Consider the following 18585-nt stretch of genomic DNA (forward strand, 5'->3'; position numbering starts at 1 on the left):
CTGTCATGATAATACTGTAACGATTTTGCACATCGTTACACTAGAACAATTTGGCTAGCGACAAAACATTATTAAGGGGAAAACTCAAATGCAATGCAGGGAACTAGCTAATTTAGCCATTGATCTTGTGAAGTATTTGTGGTTTTACATATATGTGCAATAATCCTTCTAATGTCATGACCTTTTTTGTTATTTTTTGGACTGTGGACACAGCCCAATCGGAGGGGGGCGCAACCAAGCCAAACAATGAGTTGACCGACGGCTCGCTCAAGCCGGCCGACGGGTTATCCAAGCCGGTTGACTCAGACAAGGGCGCAGGCAAGACGGACGGGGGCGCAGGCAAGACGGACGGGGGCGCAGGCAAGACGGACGGGGGCGGAGACAAGACGGACGGGGCGAGGCAAGACGGCAGGCGAGGCAAGACGGACGAGGGCGAGGCAAGACGGACGGGGGGCGGCAAGACGGACGGGGCGCGAGGCAAGACGGACGAGGGGCGAGGCAAGACGGACGGGGGCGCGGACAAGACGGACGAGGGCGCGAGCAAGACGGACGGGGGCGGGCAAGACGGACGGGGCGCGGCAAGACGGACGAGGGGCGAGGCAAGACGACGGGGCGCGGCAAGACGACGGGGCGCGGGCAAGACGGACGGGGGCGCAGACAAGACGGACGAGGGCGCAGGCAAGACGGACGGGGGCGGAGACAAGACGGACGAGGGCGCAAGCAAGACGGACGAGGGCGCTGGCAAGACGGACGGGGACACAGGCAAGACAGACGAGGGCGCAGGCAAGACGGACGAGGGCGCAGGCAAGACGGACGGGGGCGGAGACAAGACGGACGGGGGCGCAGGCAAGACGGACGAGGGCGCAGGCAAGACGGACGGGGGCGCAGGCAAGACGGACGAGGGCGCAGGCAAGACGGACGAGGGCGCAGAGCAAGACGGACGGGGGCGCAGACAAGACGGACGAGGGCGCAGGCAAGACGGACGGGGGCGCAGGCAAGACGGACGGGGGCGCAGGCAAGACGGACGGGGGCGCAGGCAAGACGGACGAGGGCGGAGACGAGACGGACGGGGGCGGAGACAAGACGGACGGGGGCGGAGACAAGACGGACGGGGGCGCAGACAAGACGGACGGGGGCGGAGACAAGACGGACGAGGGCGCAGGCAAGACGGAGGAGGGCGGAGACAAGACGGACGGGGGCGCAGACAAGCCGGACGGGGGTGGAGACAAGACGGACGGGGGCACTGGACAGTCAGAAGAGGACGCAAACCAGCCGGCCGGGGATAAAGGTATGCCAACCTGTACAAAATGAACAAGAACAGAAACTAAGTCTGTGCCCAAGGAACCAACAGTAAATGCCAAAACTGGTGGAGTAATTTCAGTTTATATGCTAATTTGTTTGTATTATTTTTTAATTCATTCATATAGTACTTTGAGATTGTTTATGTAATGTACAGCACATAATAATTCTGGTTTTGTTATTATTACCTGGAGGAGGTAAAATTACAGATGATGACGATGAAGAATTTGCTGATGATGATGAGGATACCGCTGATGAAGATAAAGGAAAATTGGACTCCCCCAAGGAGGTACCAAGGCCCAGACTGGAAATCCCAACCCTCCATCGAGACGAAGCAGAAAGCAGCCACTTCTTTGCCTACCTGGTGTCCACCGCTATGTTGGTGGCTGTGCTCTACATTGGATATCACAACAAACGCAAGGTCAGCCAGCCCTCTAAAAACAGATCACTACCTTCTGAAACATGGGTCTTGGTCTTCATCTCTTCATTGTACTGGAATTTTCCTATTTGTTAATGTATACATTTGTTTACTTTGCTGTCTCTCCTTTTATTTGTTGCCTTTCCTTCCCGGGTCAAAGATTTGTTCTTTGCTACTCAGTGTGACGTGTCACATAACTCTCACTGAAGAAAAACTGATGAGAAACTGCCCATATCTGTGATTGTTAGAAGCATCATATCTGTGTGTTGTGTTTCTTGTCAGATAATTGCCTATGTTGTGGAGGGAAGGAGGGCAAGAGCTTCACGTAGGCCCAAAGCTGCAGAGTACCAGAAGTTGGAGCAGAACGTAAGAGAAACATTCTTTTGCCAACACTTCATTTGCTTTCTTGTGCACATCTTCAAACTAGGGGCACCCCTCCCATTACAGTATAGGCATATGGGTTGACCATTTCAGTTTTTACAGGTAAGTGGTTGCTAGTGGTTGTTTGTTGCACCAAGTGTAAGTTTTCAGGTGTCTTTTTGCAGGCCGCAAAATCCCTACAGGTGGACTTACCGTTCAAAATCGTTTTCCTTAATAGGTGTAAATTTGAGGTTTTTTTTCTCTCTTTCAGATCTGAAAGATTTGCCTTGAATGAAATGCACACAACATTGACAATGCAGAGGAAGAATCAAGAAACAAACATGAAGATCAGATTTGCCTTTGAACATATTGATTTTATTTTTTAAATAATATATTGATGATTCTTTTTATCCCTGTCTTTTTCTGCAAAATGTGCCTGTGCTGCATTTTTTTTTTGTTTCTTTTTAAGACAATCTTTTAAAAAAGAACATCTTATTATTTTTTTGTTCCTGGAAGCTTGTTGCATGGCTATTCAGAGAGTAAAACAGACTCACATAAGAGAATTTTAAGAAGGAAAAAGAAGCATGCCTCTGCTTGCACTTCACATTTTAATGTGCCACTGTAAGAGGCCTCTGCAGCTTGTCACTTTACCGTTGGTGGAAATGACCGACTCTACCTGAAGACACTGACTCAGGATACTTTTTAAACTCCGGAGGAAATCATGGACTTTGACCAAGATGCCTGAGGTTGATGAATGTAAGGTGGGGGTTCTCACTTTGGAGAGATCTCAAAAGCCACTACAAAGCCATGTTAACTGTAATGAAAGTGAAAACAAAATGTGTTTGAGGCACAGGTGTTCGTTTTTTTAATGATTTTTCTTTCTTTTTTTTGGATGGTGTGGTAGGGGTCATTTTTCATTCATAATTTCTTACTTCATGACCTGTGGAATGTGTAAAGTGTCTGGTTAGTGGAGTGATGCTAAGAAACAATTTATGAGATTTCAGGACTAACATTACGGTATTATCGGAATATTTGTGGAAGAGTAAATACTGTTTAATGCGTAATGTCCTAATTAACCCTGGTTTCAATTTATGGTTTAGGGACAAGCGGATGTAAAATTTGAGAGCATTTTGGTTCTGTTATGTCTTTGAATGTTTCAATTGTAGGACAGCACATGGCGTACTGGATGCTGCTGTGGTGTGCCAAATGTAGTGAAAATGTGACAGTGCTCAGCTTTATTCGTGCCCAGCACTTTATGCTTAAAGAAGGGTATTTGACTTGAGAATTTCAGGTATTACGAGAAGTATGTTAATGTAAAGTTTCAGTGAAAATTAAGATGATCTCAAGGTTCTTCCTGCAGTGGTTGTTCTTTTATTGGTCCAATTAATCCACTTAAATTATGTTCCAGTGTCTGCTTTTATTGGTACATGATGTATACCAAGCTAACCTTTTAAAAAAAAAAAATTTTCTTTTAGTAAATAAATAAAAATTTGAAACCGATCAATGTGTTCTGCTGTAGGTCAGAATGTGTAATTCAAATGGGGAAAATGGCAATTGGGGATTTACATGGACAGAAGTTTTTGGAACACTGGACTGATGTTGGGTCAAATGTGTACCTTAAATTGAATGCTTTTATACAGCTGATCGTGCTATGGTTTTTGCCACTTTTGTCACTTCTGTTATGTAATATTTCAAGAACACTGTTCACTATCTGTCAGTTTTCTTTCTGTGGTGGGAGACCAATTTGAATAAATCTAATTATTCAATTTTGTGTTAAATGCTATTATTCCAACAAGTTGACTGTTGGTCACTGAAAATACTTCGGGAGAACACAGGAGTATTGAATATTTATTTAAAAATGTGGACAACAGTCATTGTTGAGACAGACCATGTACACTAGACATTTACAACATCCTCTCACTGGCCTTTGGCAGACATGCAATATAGAAATACAGCTAAGAGAACAAGACCTTTTCATGTCCATGCTCAGAATGGTCAACAATCCATACATTGTATTTTCTTAAAAAAGAATATATAAGAAGGTATATATTTCCTGGGGTATACATTTCCCTTTAAAATGTACATTTTATTCATCAATGATTAAAATGAATTGAAAAGGGTTCTCTGTTAATTTTAAGTAGTCATTTCATTGTAATGAATGCTGCATTGGTGCCAGGAAGGAAACTGTCTTTCCTAACTTTGTTTCTCAGTATCTTCCTTGCCAATTAGAACACAGGTTTATTTATCCCAGGTTTTGAAAGAGGACATACTGGTACAAATGTGGTATTGCCCAGAGGAACAGTTCCATAACAGGTGCTGTAAAATGATGGTATTTCTACAGATTTCTTAGATGGGGGTGTAGTGTTACGAAATGTGCTCTAACCAGTTACACCTGAATATCCTGCTAGGACAGTTTAGAAAGTCTCAGTAACCCATATTAGCTGAAGCAATGTGGAGGAGTGGCATATCCATCACAGTGTATTTACTAAGCTTGTGGACAAATGTGAAAAACACAAAATACTGATTTTTAATTAGTGTGAAAAATTGATAATCATCAGTCTATACTACTGATGATTTGACTTTCAGAGGAAAAGCATTTGCTACATTTGCCAAAGAAAATTAATGAGCTTATAGTGTTCCGGATTAGTGAATATCTTAAACCATGTGGCAATTTCACAAGAGCAATTCTTTGTTGTATTATAGAGGCACAGTGAAACATAATCTTGTTCCAGTCTTTTCTTTATGGATCCTTTTCCCCTTTTGTTCACTTTTAATCTTAAACTCTGATGTCATGGCAATACACAGTCAGGTGAATCCTGCAAACACTTATATGTGTTTAGAGAAGGGACATCACCCTGTTTGTTTTTAGTATTTAATGCGCCATTAATTTCAAGGAACTGAGTACAGTCACACCAAGTAACCAACTGATAACACCAATTTGTGTATTTGTGAATTTTCAGGGTCAGACGTATTGAAGATGAGAAATCAGTGGTATCTGAAGCGTATATTATTGTACTGCTGAGTCCTCCAGCAGTTACAGAATTATGATACTGCATTATAAATACAAGTTCGTTAAACAACGGAAAAGGCAAGCTTGTACTTACTATGTGAATACAAACTTTTAAAAATGTTCTCTCAACTTAAAATAAAGTATCATTAACATACAATAACTTGTTTCTCTGTCTTGTATATTCATATCATCTTTTGACCGTGCGTGTAACTTTAAGATGACTGCCTCTGCTTATCAAGGCTGTGGTTTCCGTTTGGCAGTTTTAACGTCATCACTATGCTGCAAAGTATTATCGTGATGTGGTTCTAGGTTTTGGGTTCCTTTCTGTTTCGTTCATTAAATGCCTCCCTAGACGTGATAGAATTAAACTTACGAAATGACATAACACTACTTGTGTTCCTGATAACTTACTCAATTGTAAGGCATAGTCAATAAGTTCTTGCTAGGCGACTTTATAGTTTATTTAGCTTCCATTTCTAGCGAGCCATCTTGCGAGCTTTAGCTAAGTTTGCCTTGATATTGTCGTTCAAGTTTGTTAGCTAGTGTTGTTTGATAGTTTAGCTCCTTTTTAAACGATCTCTTACAGGAATCATTAGTCCGCCAACCAGCCATTGCCTCCATGTTTTGTTTGACACAATGTGGAAACTTATTTGTAGGTACTACTTATAGAGCCTTTCGAACAAAACACGTTTTCATTTCATTAGCGAGAAAGTTAAATGATAGGCGCTCGCTAAGGCTGTGCATCTCGCAGAGTTTAGCTGGGTTTAATGAACTGAGATTGGTCGGAGTTCCGAGTACAGCAACAACTTCAATATTGGAGTTTCATAAGAGGAGTACTTCTGTTTCAAGCACAAGGGAAATGTCGTCTAAAAAGAACAACAAAATTCCTGACGGGTAACATGGACGTTTCCGTTAACTTTTTGTCCTCTTATGACAAAACCTGCTATAGACTAGTACCATTTGTAACATTACTAGATTGCGTAGTAGTCACGCACCGAATGCTTGATTTTCTGCTTGATTATCGTCCACGCTGCGTAAATGTTGATTGACTGGCATTTTTGCACACAAAGAAATCAGTCAATATATCGTGAGTCTTATTATATTTATTATAATGTGTAATATCTGCAGATGGATGGATTACCAAGCATTGGGAAAGAGAATCCCTGGAACACGATTCATTGCATTTAAAGTTCCCCTAAAACAGGTAAGAGCTGCACCCCGGAATTAACTCTAAAGCAGAGTAATATGGATGTTTAAAACATTGACAGCTGCCAAACGCTTGCAGTAAAGGCGTTTATCATGCAAGTGTCACCCAGGTATGTGGTAATATTGTCACTGAACAGGAATACCTTTTGCAGTCACTCAGGAGCTGCTTGCCTCCTTCTGAGGCCTTTGGCCCCTTTGACCTGGTGCATTTGCTAGAGGAAGAGAAGGAAGAGCTGGGCCTCATCATTGACCTCACTTTCACAACGCGCTACTACAATGTCACGGTGAGGACCGTTGCTGAACACGGTCACTGAGAATCACCACATGAGCACATGATGCACTTCTCTATTGTATAACAGTCCTCAATGTAGATATTGTATAAACTGCAGGTTTTTTTTTACATATACATTTATAAATGGTCAATAATATCAGTTACCAGTGTGGTTAAGCATTAAGTAAAGGTGTCTTTTTGACAAAGAGAATTGATTAACTAAAAAGCCAGTTTGGCATCTAGCTGCATTTGATTTTACTGCAGGGGTGCCAAGTTTTATCCAAAAAAGCACTGATGTGGGTGCAGACTTTTGTTTTAGCCCAGTCCTACGACACCTGATTCAGTTCATTAACTAATCATGGTCTTCAATCAAGGCTAAAACAAAAACCTGCACCCACACTGGCCATTTTCTCATAAGGTTTGGCATCCCTGTTTTACAGTTATAGTAATACAAACCTGGTAGGCTATGTGCATTTAAATTTGATTCTGCAGTTATTAGCTCATAGCGTATCTTAAATGCTTATTCTCATCTCAGACTCTTCATTTTCACTGAAGGATTTGCCAGACAGTGTGCAGTATCTGAAGATACTCACTGCTGGACATCGAGTGCCAAGTGACCCAACTATCCTGAGTTTTAAAAAGGCTGTGTACAGATTTCTGCAGGAAAATGAAAACAACGGTTAGTATTGTACTACAGAACAGGACAGATTTGAAGCCAGGACATTTCAGTGGTGCATCAGTTTTTTCTGTGCTACATGCTTGCACTTGAAATTAACCGTTACATTCCCAAAGATTAAGTATTGTGTCTGGAAAAATTGCTTTGGTTCACAACTTGTTGGGTTGCAAATAGTTTATAGACCAACTCTGATAAAGGACTTGATACAGATTCATTTCGGACACCTGCTGGTTCAATAAACTATGCAAATCTTTTTTTCCCCCAATATTTGAACATGTTCCATGATGGTTGTTTATGCGCATTTGTTTATTAAATGTTGTAGGCATTCCCTCTAGTCAATTATGCTAATTTAAATGTGTAAGTGACTCTGAAGCAGAAGGTTGGTAATAAGTGTTCTTTTCTTTTCAGACAAGCTGATTGGTGTACATTGTACCCATGGGTTGAATCGCACTGGTTATCTTGTGTGCAGGTTGGTGTTGGAGTGCTTCTGCAGTCAAATTCAGACTGGTTTGGAAAATGATCTAACTTTTATAACTTTGCTGATAATTTTTCTGATTTTTTTTGCTTTACCTTTTTGGGTTTCTCTTTGGGTTTCCATATGAAGGTATCTAATTGATGTTGAAGGGATGATTCCAAGTAAAGCGGTCGCATGTGAGTATGGAGTTTTAAACAAATAAATAATCCAGAGGGATATATTTTTTTTTGTAAACTGAGTTGTGGAAGAAAAGATATGGTTAACTGCGAGAGGCCGCTTTAGTCTTTCCTACTCTTCCTTCAGTGTTCAACAGGTCGAGGGGCCATCGCATAGAGAGAAAGAACTACCTTGACGACCTGTTCTCTAGGCGAGAGCGGAGGTAAGACTGAGCGTTAAATCATACACTTTAACCTTTAGAAGAAGTGTAGAACACTTTGTTCTGAAGAACATTTTTATTTTCATTTGACCATAGATCACAGATGACCGCAATCATTGTTCCTACCAAATTGTCGTACAGAAATTTTGTCAGATGTTTTAAAGTTTTCTGCAGGTTACAGTGAATTCGGCAAGAGGTTAAAAAAGTCCATATCAATACTTTCCTGGAGGCTTAATTAGTAAAAAGCATTAGACCTGCATATTGAAAAACAAATGTATTGCACTTTGATGCAAGATGGCAAAAACTCTGTGTTATAAAATATTTGAGTTTTGTGTCAAAGGAAAGGGTTTGTGGTGCATATGTGTATAATTTTCAGTGATGGAGACGACAAAATAACGTTATCCTCCATTTTGTTGCTGGTATGTATGTGCTTGGTACTGTTATATCAATGAAAGGTCCCCTGTTCATTGTTCTGGAATTTACTGAAAAACAGAAAAGTGTGATGGTGCAGTGATGTGAACAGAATGATTCCATTTCACCCAGCAACAAGGGCATGGAGGAGCCAGACCAGGATCCTATTTGGGGCAGTGCTGGCTGTAGTCAAGTTGGCCCTCCTGTCTGTAGATGCTCACACTTTGACAATGTTTTATCTTTTCATCCAAGTGAGCATGTACATGATGCTTAGTATTTCTTTCTTACCATTGGTGTTCTGAGCCGTAAATTGAAATGTCCATGAAGTAGTATTCCTTTGTTCCATGTGTCTTCATCGTCATTAAATCAGAGTCAGTCCTGTCGCGAGCCTCCTCACTGAGCGAGCTGGACCGCGGCAGGCCTCAGCACCCCGGTCCCCCTCCTTGCCCCGCGCTGCCAGGCTGTTCTGGGGCAGAGCAGGACCCCAGCGGTGGAGCAGCCTTGGGCGAGCGCTCCCCGTGCTGTCCGCACGGCCCTCCAGAGAAACCACAGCCAGCCCAGGGGAAGCCTCGCAAGCAGCGCCACAGAAAGAACAAGGGGAACCGGTCTAAACCGGAAGAGACTGGAGCCCTTTCTCTCACACCGTAACTCTATAGTCCCAGTCTGCACAGCTCACAGCTTCAGAACGCATAAGTAATCCTCTTTTATGGGCAGTTTGACAGATTGACAGACGAGATTGTTGCAGTGTAAAACATGGCCGTAGAACGTGGCGTGTCATTTTGGTTTGGTTCAAAAGCTGAAAAAGTAATCTGTCTAAATTTTTGGCCTGGGGAAACTAGCTGATCATTATAACTAGCCAGTATTCTTTTATTTGCTGGCTGTGTTTGGATGCTTTAGGGAAATGGCTATTTTTAAAATTTTAGACTTCGGTCTTAACTATAGTTAAAAAAAAAAATCAGATTTATACATTTTTTTGCATTTTAACTGAGCCTATATAGCAAATATTGGGGATATGTTTCATTCTTTATTGCCCATTTTGACTGTAGTGCACTGCACAGTCTTAACCATGGAAGATACAATGTGACCAATGGAGGTCAGGTTGTTATCACTGTATTTCCCTGCTGTGCTGCATTACTTTTATTTATTTTTCTTACAAGTTATTACACACATTAACGGCGCCTGAGCATTAATTTTATATTTATATTAAACAATAGGTTTCACAGCTTCCCAAAATTTCACTTTGTTAAAAGTACACAAGTACGAAAGTAAATTTCTACTGACTGTGAGATAGTATAGACATGTTTATCAACATATTAATTTCTGTACTGTGTATATGATTTAAACCAATACCATCGAATAGTAAAATAGAATAACTTTATCTGTACCAGCCTTACATAGACTTGTCTACATATTTTATAAAAGCCTCACCTCACCTGCTTCCCCCATGTTTTCAGTTACCACTGTATTTCTTTGTTCCCATTGTTTTCTAAACTCCTGTGGTGGGCGTCCAATACCAAGACCGTGCTAAGAATTTTTTTTTTCCTAAAATATTCAAAAAGGAAGCATGTGTCCTTGCCATAGCCTTGAGTGTGGAGCACTACCCCAGTCTATCTTGCATAAGAGATAATGAACAGAGACAGTTGATCAAACTGTGATGCCATGACCCTAGAAGGTCTAGATAACCTGATCTGGAATAACATGTGGTCGTCTGACCAGATAGTAAAGTGTTCTTTTTAGTCAGATACTGGTAATACTGTGCAATAATCAGTTGTAGGTAAGAATGAATATATTTAGAGGAAGAAAGAATAGTGAAGGCATGGTTCTTATGTGTTAAATATATACATCATTATGCTTTTAGGTTAAAATGTCTAATATATATCGCTACTGCACTAATGTAATGATAATCAGATCATGTGATTTAGAAATAAAAAATTTTTTACATAATACAATGTGATCAGCCTTTCTGTGTGTTTCTGTGTGCCATGGCATACAATGTAGAATTATCAATGCTGGAAACATTTTGCCCGACAAAAATCTAGAAAACGGCAGAACATTACCACAAAGCATTTATCCTATTAAGTTCAATTTTTGAGTGGTTCAGTGTCAAATGAAATACCCACTGTACCAGGGTAAGTATGTGCCCTTGTAAGAATACATACAGGCATGAAATACATTAGTTTTAAATTGGGGCATTATTATGATAGCCCTATGAAGTACACAAGAAATGTCGTATCAGAAATTATATTTGTAACCAATAATAATAATAAACACTTGAAACCCAATTGAACTCCTGCAATGTGTAATCTTTACTGACATCTGGATTACAAAAATGTCCTCAATGTCAAACAATACAGCAGTTATAGCTAAAATGATTGGAATGTCTGTGGAACATTCCTCAGCTTTGGCAACTGTTAAACAATTCCTTGTTGCGCCTGGAATCCATATTCCGTGATTCTAGTAATAAAGCCCGTTCTGAAATTACATGTCCTTCTATTCAGAGTCACACGAAGTATTGCAAGGGAAGTACAGTGCCACACCTGACACCTAAAAATAAAATTCACGACCCACACCCAGCTAATGAAAATGCAAGTTTTGACTTCTTGGACTAAATGCACCTTAAAGACAAGGCGCGCCCTCTAGTGGTAGTTGCGTCTAGATAAGTTTTGCGTCACACTCATCTGATTTCTAGAAGCTTTCGATAGGCTGCGAAACAGGAACAGGAATTGCTGTTTAGCAGTAAATAGACTACATTTTTAGGTCGTTACCTTGCGAACTGATTTTCCGTTTTCTTTCTCTTGTTAGCTAACTGGACGCTGAATGAAAATTCACATGGAATGCATTACAGTGTTCGGCTAAATTAGTTAGCCAGCTAGCTAACTTTATTATCTCAAATTAGCTAGCTCGCTAGCTACTTGACACCATAGCAATAGGGAAACATAGCTAGTTTGCTAGCTCGGCTAGCTTGCGAGTTAAATTACAACTGATACTGACAGTTCGCAGGTAAGCCCATTCAAGGTAACTAGCTAACTAGAAAAATAGCCATTCAGTTTTAAACTGGCTAATAAATTTAGCTAGCTCTAATTCGGGCTTTTCCAAGACAGTCGTGTAATGTTAACTAGCTATCTCAAGGATCTGCGGTGGCGGGGGTGCATAGTGGGGATTGGACTAGTGGTAGCTAGCCTGCTGTTTGATGACGCTTGGCTAACGTTAGCATATGTATATAGATAGGTAGCTGTGTAGTGTAGATAATATTCGCACGCTTAGCTAATGGAAATCCTGCAATGGACTTGTCATAATTTAAGGAAGTCCGTTGTTCATTTTTACATTATCGACTTAATTTAGTCAAAATAATCATTGGTTAGGCAGTCTAACGTCAGCTAGTAATCATTTGGCGCTAGATCTACAGTTACTGTACAGGCTTGTAGTTGGTTTGTTAACTGTAGATGGCTGTTAACTTTCGCTAGTTTACACGGATTCAACGGACATTATATACATGTGAAATTTGTTTCATGGGCAAGAGATGCTGCTAACGCGGCTTTATCTCAGAAAATGCATGCTTTTCCAAAATAAGACCGAATAGCAGTATCGTGCTTTTCTTCAACGAGATACTGATCCTTCTGAAATTTCCTTTAATTTGTTTAAACGAACACGTTTCTGGTGTGTGTTTCGAGACTCATTCCGTTTAGTTATATCGTTAAATCTCCTTTCCTTCTATTGCTGACTTCATCGACCAACCAGATTCATTTAAGTGTAAAACAAGTTGAGTAAGACCCCACCATTAGACTAGATTACATTATGAATTTGTGTGAAAATGTTAATGTATGATAATTGCTACCCTTCACTCTATTCTATTGCACCATTTTAATATTGTTACTTTAGAAGTGTTCGAGGATGAGTAGGAATAAATAGTAGTACGTGGGCAAGGTGGCAACATATAGTTCAGGTAGGCCAACTCAACACCTGCGGTAGAAATGTGTGTCTGTCTTGGTTATACACGGTCCTTCGTACACTCAATCTGATATCTGCCTCTCAGTCAATCCGTACTGGAAAAGTTGGATTACTATGTAGAAATGTCCTTTTTTTTAAAACGTGAGAAACATTCAAGAAATATGGCTCATGGTAGTTTTAACACATGCATAAATACCATTGTTATGATATAAGCATAAGAACTAAAATATTTCTGATTTGCATGATGTGTTTTAATCAGCAAGTCTCACCAGTGTCACAAAGCCACTGCCAAACTAATTGGCTCTTGTGCAGCTGTCCAATAGTGACAAATGTTCCTTCCGCATCTTCCATGATCTCCTCAATTCTCCCCAAACTGTAGAAAGTTCAAGTGCGAATAATATTAGTTGGTCATTGGTGGGTCGCTTGTTTTGCTGTTCTTGCTTTGGTGTTTATTAATGCAGCTCAAACTATAGTTCTGTTTGTTCCATGTCGAAAGGGTGTCACCGAGGGATCGGTTTCCACCATGGCAGACCACAACGACGTGAGTTTGCTGCCAGTGGAGCGGGTGCGTGCCCTCACCAAGAAGGGCAGCTCGGTAGACATCAACGAGGACGTGCCCCCTCGCCGTTACTTCCGCTCGGGCATGGAAATGATCCGCATGGCGAACGTGTACACTGAGGAGGGGAACGCAGAGCACGCCTTTGTGCTTTACAACAAGTACATCACGTAAGTAACTGCCTGCGTCCGCTTTCTAGCAGAAATGACCAAGGTACGCCAACAACTTGGGTCTTTTTACGGTTATGTTTTTTGTATTAGTTTATTTATAATTAGTGTTATCAGGTAGTGCCATGGTGATAATATATATTTTTTTTTTCCACAAGAGACCCTAGAAAAAATGTGACTTCCATCATGCGGTGTAAAATGATTTGACTTCTGTTTCCAGGCTTTTCTTTGAGAAACTTCCTAAGCATCGGGACTACAAAACCGCCAACATTCCAGAGAAGAAGGACACGATGAAGGTGGGCGGAACAAGTGTGCCTACATCACTGCACATTTTCACTCTCAAAATGCACAGTGTTTCGTTTGTGCATCAAGAAAGCGATTAAGATATGGGAATAGATGTTGCATAATGAAATGTGCTTAGTCTCTTATCAACGAGTGAACAGTAAAAAGTGTATGTGCGCTAAATATGCAAACGTTTCTTGGTCAACATGTGCTCTATTTGTTTTACTCTATCGCTTCACAGAAGCTGAAAGAAGTAGCCTTTCCCCAAGCTGAGGAGCTGAAGAAAGGCCTTTTGAAGCAGTATGAGAAGGAGTATGCAGAGTATCTTATTAAAAGGGTATGTACTCGTGGCACAGAGCGGAGATATTCAGCTCAATTGAAGTAGTCTTGTTTTTTTTGCTGCGGTTATCAATATTGTTCTCGTGGACAGGTCTACAGTTTACGTACTGGGCACATTGATGGGTAATAGTGGATTACATTGCAATAGAAGACATTACATTATTTAAGAGCAAACCCCTTCAGCCAAGTCTAAAAATCAGTGCACATGTGAGTTAATGCAGAGTCGTGCAGAAAGTGGCAGCAAGTCCTGAGCCAAACCTGTTGTAACCTGAACACGTGTGTGTGTGTGTGTGTGTCTGTGCATGTGTCTGTGCGTATGCACGTGTATGTGTGTGTCTGTACCTGTGTGTATATGTGTGTGTGTGTGTCTGTGCGTATGCACGTGTATGTATGTGTCTGCACCTGTGTGTATGTTTGTGTGTGTGTGTGTCTGTCTCTGTACCTGTGTGTGTGTGTGTATCTGTGTGTGTCTGTGTGTGCGTGTCTCTGTACCTGTGTGTGTGTGTGTCTGTCTCTGTACCTCTGTACCTGTGTGTGTCTGTGTGTGTCTGTGTGTATCTGTGTGTGTCTGTGTGTGCGTGTCTCTGTACCTGTGTGTGTGTGTGTCTGTGTGCACGCGTGTGTGTAATAGAAAGCGGAGGAGGCGGCCCTGGCTCGAGAGCTGTCGCGGCAGAGGGAGCTGGACGCTGAAAGGCAGCGGGTGGCTGAGATGCAGAAGCGGCAGAAGGAGCAGGAGCAGTTCACCGCCTTCGAGGAGATGATCCGGCGGCAGGAGTTGGAGAAGGAGCGCCAGCGGATCGTCCAGGAGTTCAAGGGCCCCGGCGCCCCCCCGATCGATGGCCCCCTCCTCCCGGGTGTCCAGGGACCCCCGCAGTCCATCGTGGCCACGCCCACCCCCCCACAGAGCCCAGAAAACACTCCCACCAAAACCAGCCCCTCGGCTCTCCCTGCAGCGCCCCCCATATTCGACCGCTCTCTCAAGCCCGGGTCACTGGGTAGCACTGGAAACAGTAAGCACGCTGATTTTGGGTTTGTCATTAGTGCAAATTAGACTCACATTACAAATGTCCACAATTAAAAAAAAAATTAAATTGACCACAATCACACTAACGATGAAACTGACATGCTTAAGTCCAGTTTTGGAAAACCTAATTATAGCAATCATGTTTTTAACAACTGTGGGCTATGTGTACAGTAACTGTATTCTTTTATTTGGACATTTACATTGCTGGGTTGACTGAGGTGAAGGGATTTGTTGAATGGTGATGCTGTGTTGCAAATTACAGAGAACAGGTGTTTATAGAACAGTCCCACTGACTGAAACCTGGGCCTCATACCGGTGTGTGTGTGTGTTCACTTGCTTCCAGATGTTATGGTGGATGGACTGCGGCAGTTGGTGGTACCCGCTGAGCTCTGTCAGAAGTTCCTTAAGCTGGCGGATGCCAACACAATACGGGCAGTGGAGACTTGCGGCATCCTCTGCGGTAAACTGGTACGCATTTAAAGTCTCTTAGTCACACCCTTTCCTGCAAGTAATAAGTATTTTGGGCTTCAGAGAATGTGTGCGCATGTGTGCATTTAAAGGCCTGACTGAACTGAACATTAAGTTTTGTGTGTGTGTGTGTGTGTGTGTGTGTGTGTGTGTGTGTGTGTGTGTGTGTGTGTGTGTGGGTGTGTGGGTGTGTGGGTGGGTGTGTGCGTGCGTGTGTGTGTGCGTGTGTGTGTGCGTGTTTCAGACTCAGAATGCCTTCACGGTGACCCACGTGATCGTGCCCAAACAGTGTGGAGGGCCTGATTTCTGCGACACGGAGAACGAAGAGGAGCTCTTCCTGATCCAGGATCAGTACAATCTCATCACCCTGGGCTGGATCCATGTGAGCCCCCGTGCAGCTCTCTACTTTGCATTCGGGCAGGGCTGTGCAGCTCTGGTCCTAGAAGTTTTTAGATGGACTGGAGTTATATCCCTGATTTAGGTCATGTGTTAGTGGAATATCTACCATATGATCTACCATATCTACTATCTACCATAGCAGATATTTCACTCAAAGCTTCTTCAAGCATTTCCACCCTTTGAAAATATTAAACATCTGTTACCTTAGTTTGTGGTATTGGAACATGCAATACAAAACCGTACTCACACTTTAAAGATACCCTATAATTTATTAAATATAGTGTACACTTATATACTAATCTGAAATACAAATTAAACTCTGAAATACAGTGCCCACCTTGTGCTTTCTGGCTCTTTGAATGGGAGATGACACAGTGTGAGGTCTGTCCATGTAATAGGACAGTGAAGATGACCACACACTTCCTTTTTTGTGTGTAGACACACCCCACACAGACTGCCTTCCTGTCCAGTGTGGACCTGCACACTCACTGTTCCTACCAGATGATGCTGCCGGAATCCATTGCAATCGTTTGCTCCCCAAAGTTCAACGAGTGAGTCCCATCAGGGGTTCTTGCAACTTAAAGGGTCATTTTTTTGATGTTTGACTGTGATTATTACATTGTGAAAGCAACCGCATGAAACCTTATTTTGTCTGAAATTTTAAGTATGCTATTTCAGTTTCAATTTTATGTTTAGGGTATTCATGACCTCTAAAGATAAAAAAAGATCTGTTACTTGATCCGTCATTGTGTCATTACCATTGCTTTGTTGGTGTGAGCATGTGTGCGTGCGTGTGTGTATGCGTTACATTATGTCACAACCTCGTTTGTAAGCTTTTTGTTTCCATTTGTGTGTGTTCTAGGACTGGATACTTCCGGCTCACAGACTATGGAATGGATGAGATCTCGTCCTGCAAGCAGAAAGGCTTCCACCCCCACCCCAAAGAACCCCCACTGTTCTCTGTGAGTAGAATAGCACGTCAACTGCTGTCTTGTAGTTTTATGGTGTCAATGTACTGAATTAACTTTCAAACTCCCAGCATTTTACACAGCAATCTTACCCTTTCTGAATTCAGCCCTGCATCTTATATCCCAGATGTCCCTGACCCAACCCTCTGTTTGTCCCCAGGCTGGAGGACACGTGGACATCACGGACAGCAGTGTGACTGTACTGGACCTGCGGTGATCCATAGCCACACCCTCCCTGTGCCTTTTTACGTCCAGTCCACCGCAACGTGGGGACTGGCCCCACTGCAAAACCAAGTGATTTTATTTGCCATATAACAGCCGTGTCTTCTTTTCTCGGACGGGTTCGGCAGCTTGTCAGGCCGAGGGCTCAGCCTTCGAAAAAACGTTCTCAAAAACAGAAAAAAGAAATAATAAATAATAAATAAATCGCACCCTACGGCTCATGCAGAAGAAATGGGCCCAGAGGTACAGAGATACGAGAGCCTGATTCCAGGGACCATCTTGAAACTCTTATGCCTTCTCTGGTTGTCTTAATGCACTCTAAGCACCCCCCCCCCCCCTCCGCCATATGGTCAGAAAGCTAGATGAACTACTAGCTTGTGCCCACGAACACCTGGACCTGTATAAGAGCCGTTATGTATCAGGGTGTCTGCTCAAGTCCCACAAGATCCGATTCACATGATCTTGTGAATCTCTGCTTCAGGGGGTTCTTCTCAATACCGCTTGTTTGTCAAATGGGTTTTTTTTATTTCTAAGCATTATCTTCAAGGAAAAAGGGTGAATCAATGTATTTAAAAGCTTTCTTTAAGTTTTTGTTCGTTTGAGACACTAACATTCTGCAAAATATCTTCTGCAGTTTAATGTTCCGCTTGAACAACATAAATGTAAGACTGTTATGAAAAAACATTATGGAGTGTCTTGTTTTAATTACTACCCACAAAAGACATTGATTTGTTTTAAATCCCCATGACCTTAACTGATTAATTTACTTTGCATTAGGCATCATTCATAGTAATTAATTTTTTTGAGTAGATGTAGTCTCAGTAGGGTGACTATGAAACCTCAGCACTACCTGCATCTTTGGTTACTCTGTTTCATTTTCATACTATAAGCACTGAAAACCAAGCACTCAAGAAAGCATTCAACTTTAATTTGTGGCCTATGCAGACATGTATTATACTTACTATACATGGTAGATGTGTGAGCATATGTCTGTATATTATATTGTTTAGTAGTGACTGTGATGTTGAGGTTGTCAAATGGGCGTACTCCTGACTTTTTCATTTTGTAGTAAAACAACATGCCCACTGTAGAAGACCCTTGGTAATAATGATACCTTACATTTCAGCAAATTGTCCTTTCTCCCCTCTGGCTAAAAATGTATTAAAAGTTAAATTATATCCAACTCTTACACTTCTGGGCAGGTAGATACAGGTGTTAATGCAGGTGTGCTGAAGTGAAGGAGTATACTGTATATAGTAATGTTTAACTGAGAAGTTGGGACCTATGGTAACCATCCAAATACAACATATCTATCTTTATTTTTTGTGTGGTCCTTTGAAATGTTTTACTTTCTGCAGTTATTTTATGCTGTTTTTGTATTGATTAAGAACCTATAGTAAGCAGATGCACGCCATGGACAGTAACATCATTGAAGAGAAGCCATGGACATACAGAGACCCTGTGAGTGAGGCACAGGATAGATTCATGGAATCAAACATATTTTATTCTGTGCCAATGCAATCATCAGAATTCTTAACGGATATTGTGGCTACTACTGACTGCTTCTTTGGATTGAGAGTGTATAATATTTTTATATCATGCAAAATATAATTAAGGAGAACAACTACATACTTCACGTAAACATGTACATACCATGTTTGGACCAGAGAACAGTTCTGTGGTCGGGACCGATGGGCCGTGAACACTGAT

The 18585-nt window shown here is 41.8% G+C and overlaps 3 protein-coding genes across 6 annotated transcripts; all 3 read left to right on the forward strand.

Moving 5' to 3' along the window:
* Positions 1-600: 600 nt before the first annotated feature.
* Positions 601-3843, forward strand: tgoln2 (trans-golgi network protein 2; the record flags this gene model as incomplete). Its single annotated transcript, XM_064345576.1, has 4 exons — positions 601-1288; positions 1494-1720; positions 2000-2083; positions 2349-3843. Coding segments are annotated over 4 exons (1005 nt in total), but the record flags the coding sequence as incomplete, so codon positions are not given.
* Positions 3844-5347: 1504 nt separating this feature from the next.
* LOC135260338 (RNA/RNP complex-1-interacting phosphatase-like) lies at positions 5348-9150 on the forward strand. Its single transcript, XM_064345577.1, has 9 exons — positions 5348-5981; positions 6216-6291; positions 6446-6577; positions 7120-7243; positions 7649-7709; positions 7845-7891; positions 8019-8094; positions 8635-8753; positions 8873-9150. The coding sequence occupies exons 1-9, from the start codon at positions 5707-5709 to the stop codon at positions 9148-9150; spliced, it is 1188 nt and encodes a 395-aa protein (XP_064201647.1). The 5' UTR covers positions 5348-5706.
* Positions 9151-11192: 2042 nt separating this feature from the next.
* Positions 11193-18194, forward strand: stambpb (STAM binding protein b). Of its 4 annotated transcripts, XM_064347418.1 has the most exons (11): positions 11193-11502; positions 12382-12445; positions 12947-13176; positions 13394-13469; positions 13697-13792; positions 14426-14804; positions 15162-15286; positions 15531-15668; positions 16124-16236; positions 16548-16647; positions 16814-18194. In XM_064347418.1, exons 3-11 carry the CDS (start codon positions 12974-12976, stop codon positions 16868-16870), a joined length of 1287 nt encoding a protein of 428 aa, XP_064203488.1. In that variant the 5' UTR covers positions 11193-11502; positions 12382-12445; positions 12947-12973; the 3' UTR covers positions 16871-18194. The 4 variants fall into 4 exon arrangements, with proteins under 4 accessions (XP_064203488.1, XP_064203489.1, XP_064203487.1 ...); XM_064347419.1 differs by lacking the exon at positions 12382-12445 and having other exon boundaries at positions 11193-11517; XM_064347417.1 differs by lacking the exon at positions 12382-12445 and having other exon boundaries at positions 11194-11502.
* Positions 18195-18585: the final 391 nt, after the last annotated feature.

Source organism: Anguilla rostrata, chromosome 8, assembly GCF_018555375.3.
Source record: "Anguilla rostrata isolate EN2019 chromosome 8, ASM1855537v3, whole genome shotgun sequence".
In the NCBI taxonomy this organism is placed as follows: Eukaryota; Metazoa; Chordata; class Actinopteri; order Anguilliformes; family Anguillidae; genus Anguilla; species Anguilla rostrata.